The sequence below is a fragment of the Eufriesea mexicana genome, unplaced genomic scaffold (assembly GCF_001483705.2).
Source record: "Eufriesea mexicana isolate 0111107269 unplaced genomic scaffold, ASM148370v2 scaffold354, whole genome shotgun sequence".
In the NCBI taxonomy this organism is placed as follows: domain Eukaryota; kingdom Metazoa; phylum Arthropoda; class Insecta; order Hymenoptera; family Apidae; genus Eufriesea; species Eufriesea mexicana.
In genome coordinates, this window is record NW_016908520.1 from 605,260 (window position 1) to 617,348 (window position 12,089).

A 12,089-nucleotide genomic window follows, 5' to 3' on the forward strand; every position below is an offset into this window, starting at 1 on the left:
TTTAATAAAAATCCGTTGGACGTGCGAAGGAAATACCATAACCTAATTAGTCACCCTGTAGTTTTCAATGCTCATGAATTTGCTGCTTCAAGAATTTCGAATTTCGATTAACGTTTCAATTTAGTTCACTATACATTAACAAAAATCTTAAGGTAATTGAGAAACCGCGAAACGCGTTGTTTTTAAACTAAAATAATTAGTAATTTTCTCGTCGATAAGAAAATAAGAAAAAAAATGTTCTATAGTGCTAAAAATTTATTAAGAACTCTGCACCCTATGCAGCATACCGACATACCGTTAATTTCCCCCGTCTCGAGTCACTGGACGCATTGTACCCTCGATCGGAAATACAAGTATATCACACGTGCATTTGTACCGTAAGTGGTTTTATCATACGCGACATGATAACTCCGACCGTGCTAATATACACGTACATTGTACACATGAAACTGCCATGAATGCTGATTGTGTACGAACGACGAGATTGTATTGCTCGCTCGGCGCAGAACTGGATCGCATGTCACAAAAAAAGGCCGTTTTTATGTGAAACATTTTACGAGCCTTCAACGGACCCATGATCTTTCTGACGAAAGAAACGTAGTCTCGAATTCTGAAGTTTCTTTCCCCCGAATACCTGACAAATAAGAATATTTGCTTCTACTCGGGATTATTTTCAATAGTCGACGAACGATGAAAATAAAATTAGGCAGAAAACGGTAAAAGAAAAGTTAGACATTGACTATATAGTTATTCGTAGTTAGGAAAACCTACGACGAAATTCTACGCTTGAGAATAGTTTGAGGTTATGTCATAAGTTGCGGGTTCTAGAATTCGACACGCTGCAACAGAGACTGATTCAGCGATATTTTTGTATCGAATCTTTACAAAATTGTGCCAGAGATAAATGGAAAGGCACACTTAAAGGCACAAAGGAACGTGCGTTCTTTATCGACCAACGCGATACAAGAATTCAAAAGAAACGATGTGAAAGATGGAAATCCCTGGACGTATCACTGCACTGCGGGTATATATAGAAGAAAGGAAGGGTTGCCGGATTCAGAGCGGAAGAATCATTGCGCACCGTAGAACGCCTTCTTCGATTGAGCTTCTGTGAAAAATTAATGACATTTGCACCTATCGTGCGCGACGAAATAACGTTAAAGGTAACCCTCAATTATGTCGAAAATTATCACGTGCTAAAAAGTCGCCAGATGTCGCATTACGTACTAAAAGGGCTGTGGGATACCGACAGATATCCCACACATCGGTTGGCGGATTAGAAAAGTAAATAATTCCGTTTGAACTTCTCCCAACGTCCCTTAACTCCACATAATTTATTCGCGATACATTTTATAGAAAAAAAAATAAAAATTTGTACGAAATAAAAAATTTTATCCGTACGAAAATAATCACATCGTAAGAGGTTAGGTTTTAAAGAAATAGCGGATGGTCAATATGTCTTGCAAAATGTGCAAGGGAGTTCAACCTATTTTTTCCCTTTGCCTTTGTCCCCTCGATTTCATGCAGAAAAACATGCGTGTTCAGAAGGGCACGCGCGAGTAAGATTACGTCGAGTGTCGATCGATGGGACATCGAACGAACGGTTTAAAAGCCACCACGAACTTGACATCAGACTCACGCAAGCTCCAGCTTATCCCACAGAACAATCGGTCAATGCTACTCCACCCAGACTAACGAACTTTAGTCAAAAACGCGAATCAACTATAAGAGTTTAGGTCTCGTATATAGTAGATACACGCTAGTCGATTATACAGTTTATAAAATTACGATTTTTATTTTTGACAATAAATTTTGAGAAATATTCACCATGACGATTACCATAACGAATAATTAAGATTTACTACCACAAAACACATTTTAAATAATCGATGAAAAATAAGGATAGACTACTACGTTGTTCGAATAATATTTGGTTACGCTAAAATGTCTGTTATACGTGTCACGAACTATGAAAATATCATAATAGTAGAGACAAGGTGACTCGAGTCGCCCTTGCTAGTACCACTGTTACTCCTATTATTATTATTACTATGATCGAGTTGCGCCACCCACCACGCACCGTATTGGTGCACCATGGTGATTACGTGTGCACGTTTTCACCTTTAGGGTACGCAACGATTCCGAGATGTATTCCTGTGTTCTATCAGATCGACAAAAACTCGCGGAAATGTAGTTACATACGGGAAACGAAACATCGCTTGGAAGGAATTGAACGGTTAGGAAACTTACCCTGCGTGAAGTGCTTAGCAACCATGATGTGCGTGGCTCACGGTTCAGAACATTATTCTCCACCCCCTCGAACGAGGCTGCTGCAGGGTAACGATATATCCGGCCGGAAAAACCTTCACTTTTCACGCACGCGGTAACGAGCGTCGACGAACCGTGTTCTCTGTCAAAATCACATGTTCGCGAACTGACTATCGTTCGTTCACGTACTGGGGTGTACATGCAATTGCGTTCTATGTGCGATTTATGACGCGATTAAACAGGCACAAGGGACGACGCACATGCTCGACAGTTGCCACCCGACTGATGCTAGGCCTCGGCTTCGTTTTTCAAATGAACTAACCCTGACTGGCCGCGCCACCATGCTGCGTCGCAAGCCTCCCCTCCTGTTCTGCTTTGACGATCGAACATAGCTCTCTGTATTATCGGCTGAATTCCGATCACTAGTTCGCAAGAACGCCACACGGCAGCACAAGCTACAACTTCACATTGACACGACTTTTTCTTTTCATGGAAATTATGGAAATAGAAAATTGTTGAGACAACGGTAAGATTTCGTTATTTATATGACAAGCAATTAAAATTTTGTTTTTCATAAATATTTCAATTACCGATTTAAAGGTTATAGATAGTCATATCGTTTCCTCTTCTCCTTTTCTTTTTTAGATTGGTGTAATGTTTATACACGAAGGATGAGTAATACAGAACCTAAAAATGTATCGATATTGGCGTTAAATGAATTGATATAGATGGTAGCAGTGAATTTTGATTAACTTACAGCTGTAGCCAAACATATATTAACGTTACGAGATAACAACCTAAGCTTCTAGAACGCCTTTAATGCTTAGCATAGCGATAAGAGATTTTTATGGGTTATCGTTGTGACGTATAAACCAACGGTAAAGTCTTCGACGTATCGTTCTGAATTTATCTGCGAACACTTTTTGTTACTTTTAAACGTCATCGAACTCTTCGAATAACAATGATACAAGGCCGCAAGAATGGACAAGTGACGATCGTCTGTTGCCATATTTGGGTCTACGGGAAGTATCTTGCCTAAACAGAGCCAAAGGATCGACACGTTTTTCTGTAGCACTCCTGTAGCACATAGATATGATTACGTCAGTTCAATCGGCTATGAATCATTATGCACCGAGCATATCATATAACTCGACTTTTCAAGGCTCCCGTTTTATGACCAGGCCGTGCTTCTTGATGTCAGGTGCCGGTTTTATAATTACCGCAGCAGAATTCGATTATGCTCTCTCACTGGTATGAATCTAATCTTGAAAACGACATTTAATACTTTCTACTATAAAATTCTTTCAAATGCTCGAGTTACACGTAAGAATACTATAAAAATTCCGTTATAACGTTTTTTTATTAAGAGAACAATTATTCCTATACGTGTATATGAATATACATGCACTGCATGAGCTAGGAATAATGTTTATTCATAGTAACACAGGTGTCGTTGCTCTTTCATTGATAACGAACGAAGTTGTGTGTTTCTACGCATTCACCGAAAACTAACAATGGTCCTATACGTAAATTTATTTAGAAGTACAACAGGACTCGAATTTAGAACTGAGTCGGTGAATGAGGAGAGAGGAGACTTTGTTTATACTGACAGTGGTCGCAGATAGGCGATTCTGCACGTGACAAATTACGCCTTGCGAGAGAGTTGTCGGACCCGTTTTCAGACAGGTAGTTAAATCGACACTGCCAGGTCAACACGCGATGAATACTCTCTCACTCCCTCGGAAATATAATACACGTCCCAAAGGTTTCCTCCTTTTACGAGTTGTGCCAAAGTTTCGAAAGGTCCGTTGACCTGCAGCGTACGTTTAACGTAAGCATTTCCGACGAACATAGCGCCGCCTATGACATATTTTCTATTTGCGATCGTGGGCAGGTGCCTACAGTATCCTACTCTTGTCCTGGATTTGTGCCCACCGATGATGCGTAATCTCCAGCTGGATAACAAAACGACATGAATTCTTCGCACAACCGCTGTTACGCGCTTAGAGAAACCGCAAAGCGTTTGATTTAGTTCTCTCGGTTTGCTGCGTGGGTGGCTCGCCTTCTCCGTTCACTCTCCACCACTGCCTACCATACCGATCTTACGGTGACGTCACATTCCGTAGAAGGGGAATATAAAACCTGTTTGACCGTCTCCCTTTCTTTTTCTGCAGTTTCGTAGTCGATTCACTTTATCCTTCTTCTCGTTATTCCATCCTCTTTTTCACTCCATCTTTTCTGTTCACGTTCCCGCTTTTTTCCTTTACTTGTGTTTCGCTGCGTGTTCTATCTGCCGTTACGAAGAACGAGCAAATGTGCGGATCACTTGAAATTAGGGATCCGCGCGTGTACGCGCATGCGCGGAAACGCAATTTTTTGCCTCGAACAGCGGCTTGCCAGCAGTCGTCCGTCTATCGAGAGCGTGTTGAGGATGATGTTGTTCGTCGTGCGTGAGGGTCGACGACGACGACGTTTCGTAGCACGGCAAGATCCGTCGACGATGTGCTGTCTACGTAGTGCGGCGAGAAACTTCGTGTTCGCGTAACGCGAGTTGAAAAACGGAACGAAAAAGTGATAAAGATACGGTACACCATCTCGCAACGAAGTCCATGCGTTTCATATAGCCATGGCTTCAGTGAAGGTAGCCGTGAGAGTTCGTCCCTTTAACAAAAGGTGCGTGCTATGCAACTAGTGATAACCTGTGACGAATTATTGACGTTTTGCTATACGGATACTTTTTATTCATTGCGGAGCTTGTTTCTCGATCGCAGCTTCTGCGATTGGTTGAGCAGCTTGTCAAGGCCTGCAACATAATTCGGATGACAATGTCCGCAAAAATGTTTTCGTTGCAATTCGCGAACCTTCGACCTTCGAAAGTAACTCGTTCCATGGGACGATCAATCATATGGTTTCGATCGATCCACGGTGCGAATGACGACTGAACGACAGGATTCTGCCACCTGCTGTCATTTGTTCCGTATCTAACGTTATTGTGAATCTTTCATATCACTTCTGACCTTTTTTTTATATATATATTTCACGATTCGTGATAGCCTTAGTGAATATTTGAAGTGTTCAGTTTTATGGTTAAGAGTGTGAATCTATCAAATTTATATTCCAGGGAGTTGGCGATGAATGCAAAGATGATCGTACAAATGGATGGCAAGAAGACACGGATATTTAACACTAAGGTATTTCGTAATATCTAACAGTTATGGCTAATGACATTATAGAAAAAAAAAAAATTATTACTTATTAAGGTTAAATGTTTTCCTTGTTCAAACATTGTACGTTATTCGCAATAAATGATTCCATCCAATCTTTGTGCAGTTCGTCCTTAATGATTGCGAACGAACTTTCTAAAAAGATTTCTAGACTGTAGAACGATTTTTTTTTTCGTCCTGTACTACCGTTGACCGCCACGCCGTTAAAACGCTCCGAGCTCGATTCGTGTCATAATTTCTGGTCGAACGAACCTCGGCTATTGACCCATTAACGTCACTGTGACCGCAACGTATATTGTTCGCGGACGTGCAGAATCTCCTTTTACCATCCTAAGACTATTTGTTGTTTAGTGTTACATCACTGATATCCATGCTTGTCAAGCGAAATCTCTGACCGAGATCTCGCGAGTAAGATAGCGAACGGTACGTCATCTGATCGGAGAAAGTGCGAAAATCGTTGCTGGACCAATCCCGGACGAGTCGCTTTCTGTCGCACGACACTAACCACAAAACTAACCAATCATATTGCGATTAATATACAGTTCAAATTGTTGCATTTTTGCAGAAGTAACGCGTAGACCGCAAAGCTAATTATATTGTCCTAATTAATACGGAATGAATTTGATTCACGTATGATACTAATAAAAGTTTCCATTTTATTTATTTGTCGTAATTCTTTGCACATTTTTCCTTCCATCGAATGAGTCAGCGTTAAGAATACACGAACTTGATGTTTAGATACGATTATTTTTGACCTTCTATGAGCAGTTTATATATTTCATGATCGAAGATTCGCCAGTCTCAGTTTTACATAATTCATGATTATTGTTTACCATTATATCATATAATTAATATGTTTTCATTCTTCATGATGGAAATCATGATGTACTCTATGGCGCGTGAACTATTGTTGATTTCATAACCAAAAAAAAGAAACGGTATTGAACAAATCGAATTATTTATTACGATAATTTCATTTATCATTCAATATCGGAACAAAGAACAATGAATTCGCGATACTGTGCGAAATCAATGACCTCAAATACAGAACACGATGACTCAAACATTTTAACATTTCTCCCAAGGACGAGCCACAAATTTCATGTGGTATTGAGCATGTCGATCGTGATTCTTGATCGATAACGATCTTCACCTTAACTTCTCTGCTTATTGCCGATTGCATGATGGGTAAACATAAGGAGTTTTACTTTTTAATTGCCTGCTGTTCGCTTTGTGTTGCATAATGTACGGAGTGGTTCTTGATAGTATACGATTAGTTATGTGGGATGCAGTCTAACGATTGTACGTGACATAACGGCTTATTATTTGCCGACCACTTGTGGGTGATGCGCTTCTTTGACATCAGTCATCATATCGGCTCTTGACCTTTCACAATTTATCAAACTTTTCTTTTTTAATAATCAATCAATTCGACGTGGTATTAATTTTACTTGACTATTTGTGTAGAAAAATTTTGTTAATGATCCATATAAATCAATTGATAAAATATTTTATTTATTATATATAAACATTAGATAAGAATTGGAGGTTTAGGCAAACTGCATCACGTACCCTCTTGATACTGTCACCAGTCGGTCAGTCACTCTAGAGTACTCAAAGATAGATATACCTTATAATAATAAAATAATTTAAAAGAGAATATATATATCTTATATATTCTCTTTAAATGTTATTTTACAATTACAATTATACTATAATCCCAATAGGAACAATTATTTTTTTTTTTACATTGTTTAGTAGTATTGACTGAAAAATTATACTAACGATATAAATTTTATTTTCAGACACCTGGTAGTTCCAGAGAAATCGACAGGGAGAAATACAAAGACTTCACGTTTGATCACTCTTATTGGTCCTACGACACAAACGACGAGAACTATGCGTCCCAGGAAGAGGTGTATATTAATTCACTTTTTCCGAGCTATAAAGCTATTAATTCGAAATTAATAATGTACTACTATTGGATAGCATAGAAGAGATAAAGACTATCGTATACTTGAAAATCACACCTTACTTGAATATCCGATATCTTTATTACTATCAATAGCATTTTAAATTATTTGCTGTTTCAATGTTAAAAATCACATTTCATCTAATGACAGAATATCGTGTTGCTGTATTTCTAATTTGTTTGAAATAAAAGATATACAGTATCGCGATAAACTGAGTCACAAAATCGCATTGAGCAATGTTCTAACAATGAGCCACGATCAGAATTAGAATAGAAGACCGACAACCGTGTACCAGTATAGTAACCATTGTCGTAAAAACAGATCCTATCTGAATTTTTTGTATTTTATTTTTTTCAATTTCAGATATCGTATCCAAATAATTTTTTAATTTTTAAGAAAACGATAAGCCCAATTTAATCCTTATCGTGTACTTACAAATAATTACATATCACGTAAGATATGAAATATCTTAGTTTTATCAGTTGTAAAATTAAACGCGATAAGTGTAATTACCGAATAATTATTAGTAGTCTCGATTCGTTTAATTACTTGTTAAAATTATTTCAAGAGAATTTGATAGCAAAACTGTTTCGTCAATCGGTACTACCAGATGTACATGTAGGATGTATTAGATATACACGTAAAACGTGGGGTTAAAAATAAATTGCTGATACCTCTTTTTTTTTTTTAGGTTTTCTATGATCTTGGTACGGACGTAATAGAAAGTGCCTTTGAGGGCTACAATGCCTGCGTCTTTGCCTACGGCCAGACAGGATCTGGCAAGACCTTCACTATGATGGGCACACCGGTAATATTCTAATTGTTCCTCCTTCTTTTGTTTCTCTAAAAAAGAATGACGAAAATTAAATCCCATTACTCATTTGATATCCAAATAATTCTGGAATACTTACCTGTACATGAAGTATTCGATTGTTTTGAATATTGAATCTCATAACGTTCTTCATCCAATTTCATCTGCAGAGGAAAGATTATAATGACACAATTAGCATATTATTAACATATTAATACGCTCTGATGCATTCTGATCAGTTGATCATAATTTGTTTTTACATCGGTACAGTAATCTATTACGTTACTTTGAAAATATTTGCTTGCACTTTCACTGGTTGTCAGATTTCTACGAATTTTTCCTCATACATATGCACCTAGAAAATAATACAATCTTCAGCTTCTAACCATTTTGTTGTATTCGGTGTTAGGAGGCTCAGGGATTGATACCACGGATTTGTAAGACACTGTTCGCCAGAATGGCAGCTGGAAAAGAGAGCGGTGCATCGTACAGAACTGAGGTATCTTTCTTGGAAATACATAATGAGAGAGTGAAGGACTTACTGCGACTGGACCAGTCACAGTCTCATTCTCTCAGAGTTCGAGAGCATCCGAAGAGAGGGCCTTATGTTCAAGACTTGTCTAGCCATCTCGTGTATGATTATTCAGACATTCAGGTAAATGAACCCGACCTCCACTTCCTGCTCGTTCCACTACAATAATTTTAAGAGTGATAGTTTTTAAACAAAGAGTTGCCCCCCTCTCCCCCCCCCGCTCGTAGGAATGCATGGTGAGAGGTAATACGCACAGAACTACAGCAAGCACAAATATGAACGATGTGAGCAGTAGGAGTCACGCGATTTTTACGATCACGTTCGTGCAAGCTGGACTATCTGAGGGTAATATGCCGTCGGAGACCGTTTCCAAGGTGCATCTTGTCGACTTGGCTGGAAGGTAGTCAAGACTATCTTGAGGATAATCTTTTGTTTTAATCATCTGAAAAAAAATACGCAGAAAGATGTGAGCAAAAAGTTTGTGGAAGGAAAATTAAAAAATAGAAAGAAAAAACCAAATTGGAAATCAGCTCTACTTATTGAATGTCGTTTTCTTTTAATTTTATGCTATAATAAAATAATGAATATTTGATTAAGAAAGGCCTCATAAATTATTAAATAAATGAATAGGTTTGATATAATATACCTGAACTCTTTGCACACATTTTCGAAAAGAAAGTTACATAGATATAGTTGGAATATAAATTTATATTTACGTCTGTTTCCTTGTGTCCGTTTAGCGAACGTGCAAACGCAACGGGTGCAACGGGCCAGCGACTAAAAGAGGGTGCGCACATTAATAAGTCATTGGTGACTTTAGGTTCTGTGATATCAGCGCTTGCGGAATTGAGTTCTGCAGGCGATGCATTTTCTTCCTCTAAGCGTAACGTCTTCATACCTTATCGAGACAGTGTGCTGACGTGGTTGCTAAAGGATTCGCTTGGAGGTAACTCTAAGACGATTATGATAGCTGCTATTAGTCCAGCTGATTGTAATTACGGTGAGACTCTCAGTACGCTCAGGTATGCTAACCGAGCGAAAAACATCATTAATAAGCCAACCATCAACGAAGATCCAAATGTGAAATTGATCAGGGAACTCAGGGAAGAAATACAAAAATTAAAGTCACTTATTGGAAAAGATATGGCAAGTATTAAAAAACATATACTTTCTCTTTTAGTAATTAAGGCAGAATTATGTTACAAGATGAAATTTTACCTGTTTATCGCAGAGCGTTGAAAGACCACCGCAAGTATTGTTAGCACAGATTCATGAGAAACAAGAGCAGGAGAAAGTGTTAACGGAAGAATGGACGGAAAAGTGGCGAGAAACGCAACAGATTCTCCAAGAGCAGAAAGCATTAGGCCTCCGAAAGAGCGGCGTTGGTGTAGTCTTGGACTCGGAAATGCCGCATTTAGTAGGAATCGATGATGACCTTCTTAGCACTGGTGTTACACTTTACCATCTGAAAGAGGGAAGAACATTAGTGGGAACGGAAGAAGCACCAACTACGCAGGTAATCGTCCAGTTCATAATTTCCATTGCAAGTCAAAATTTTCCAATTTCAGTATGAACCGTGATCTGAAATACTTATTAAACAGGATATTGTATTGACTGGTGCGGATGTCGAACCAGAACACTGTGTGGTAGAGCTAGATAACGGTGTGGCTACCCTTCATCCCCTTTCTCCCCATTGCTGGATCAACACCGCTCAAGTAGATAAGCCGACACGATTGTCGCAAGGCTGTATTATCCTTCTTGGCCGAAACAATATGTTTCGATATAATGATCCAGCTGAAGCGGCAAAACTGAGAAAGGAAGGTGGAACGGGTAACGGTAACTTACAATCCACGGTCGTCAATCTTTCAAGATTGTCTCTCTTGAGTTGGAGTGTCTCGGATTTGCATGCTTCGTCCTCTAGCGATAACCTTCTAAATTCGAGTGAAGATCTCCGAGCACTCGAAGAACTGGAACAGCAGAAGGCTGCCCTTATCAAGGAAAAAGAAGATTTCAAGGTTTGTGTATTGATTAATTGGTGTTATAAAATAGTATTTCCTATTTCAATCAAACTCAGAACATTTTAAAATATTATTATTATAGCATGAAATTAAGGAAATCTATATGTTATAACAGAGCACCATCTTTCTATAGAAATGTTTAAATTAGTGTTAGAAAAGTATAAGAAACGACAAGCTATTTCTATTAATTTGCATAGAGGGAACAGGAAGAACGCGAAGAAAGATGGGCTGCAAGAAGAGAGGCCCTGGAAGGAGCGCAGCGCGAGTTGGAACGTGAATGGGGAGCCCAATGGAAAGAGTATCTAGGCAACGTGAATTACGTACACGACGTCACCTCCTGGAGCAAGAACGACGGGACGAAATGACGCAAGTAAGTGACTCGGATGCGCCGTCTCCAGACTTGAACGTAATCTCGATCAAGTATCAATTCTACCTCGTCCTTATTGCTCTCGGTGTCCTTATTTGCTTGTCTGGCAACATCATCATCTACTCGCACGTTTGCCCGTTAGACATGTGACCCCAGAAGACGTGTGCAAAACCATCAGAGAACACGCATTCGTTAATTCACGTTCATGTTCTCCGTCAGATGTTCACAGGTGTACTTGAACAACTAAGGTGTTCAAGTATGAAAGGAAAGAGCTATATCATCAGCCTTGATGATGTTTACATTTTTTCACTTTAGTTTACGATAGATTTAGTAACTGAGTAAAAAAAAGCTTATGGTGCTCCAAAGCAAACGACATTGTATATCAGGGTTTTCGCCTGAATGTAATATAATGTAACTAATGTACAATTCCATTGTTAACGAGACAATATTTGTCCGATATAATTGAATCGTTTTTAATGTATAAAACAAAGGTTTCATTTTTTTTATATTATATTTGCTCGTCTTTATACAGGTTCTATTACGGGCTTTTATTACAAAGTGCGCCTAATTTCACGCAGACGATAGTCGGCTGTAGAAAGTTTAACGCTTATCTTTTTCCTAGCGAATTAGATAGAAAAGCTTAATAACGATAAGTTGCCTGAATACAATAAAAGTGCCAGTGTTGACGAGATATTGCCGGACAAATATGGCATTCCGTGGAATGTTATACGTTAAGTACCTTGTAGACGATTGTTACAGTGAACAGAGTAAAAAGAAACGTTATGTACATATCTGGGCTTGTTTTTTTGTAGAAACGACTATATATATATACATATATATATGGGTTTGTTATGCGAGAAAGAACTGTTGTTATTATATATATATATTATATATAT

General features: G+C 38.5%; 2 protein-coding genes across 3 annotated transcripts in view; one reads left to right on the forward strand and one right to left on the reverse strand.

Moving 5' to 3' along the window:
- The window catches only part of Myo81F (unconventional myosin 81F), a 71,028-nt gene extending 68,486 nt beyond the window's left edge, over positions 1–2,542 (reverse strand). For both annotated transcript variants that reach the window (XM_017912247.1, XM_017912248.1), the window contains exon 1: positions 2,251–2,542. In XM_017912247.1, coding sequence (XP_017767736.1) covers positions 2,251–2,275 — 25 coding nt within the window. In that variant the 5' untranslated portion in view covers positions 2,276–2,542. The remainder of the gene's footprint in view (positions 1–2,250) is intronic.
- Positions 2,543–4,683: 2,141 nt separating this feature from the next.
- Klp98A (kinesin-like protein 98A) overlaps positions 4,684–12,089 on the forward strand; it is an 11,635-nt gene continuing 4,229 nt past the window's right edge. Inside the window, 11 exon segments of the mRNA XM_017912231.1 lie at positions 4,684–4,941; positions 5,390–5,459; positions 7,298–7,408; positions 8,157–8,273; positions 8,686–8,931; positions 9,036–9,208; positions 9,549–9,954; positions 10,040–10,324; positions 10,410–10,823; positions 11,024–11,123; positions 11,126–11,196. Coding sequence (XP_017767720.1) covers positions 4,895–4,941; positions 5,390–5,459; positions 7,298–7,408; positions 8,157–8,273; positions 8,686–8,931; positions 9,036–9,208; positions 9,549–9,954; positions 10,040–10,324; positions 10,410–10,823; positions 11,024–11,123; positions 11,126–11,196 — 2,040 coding nt within the window. The 5' untranslated portion in view covers positions 4,684–4,894.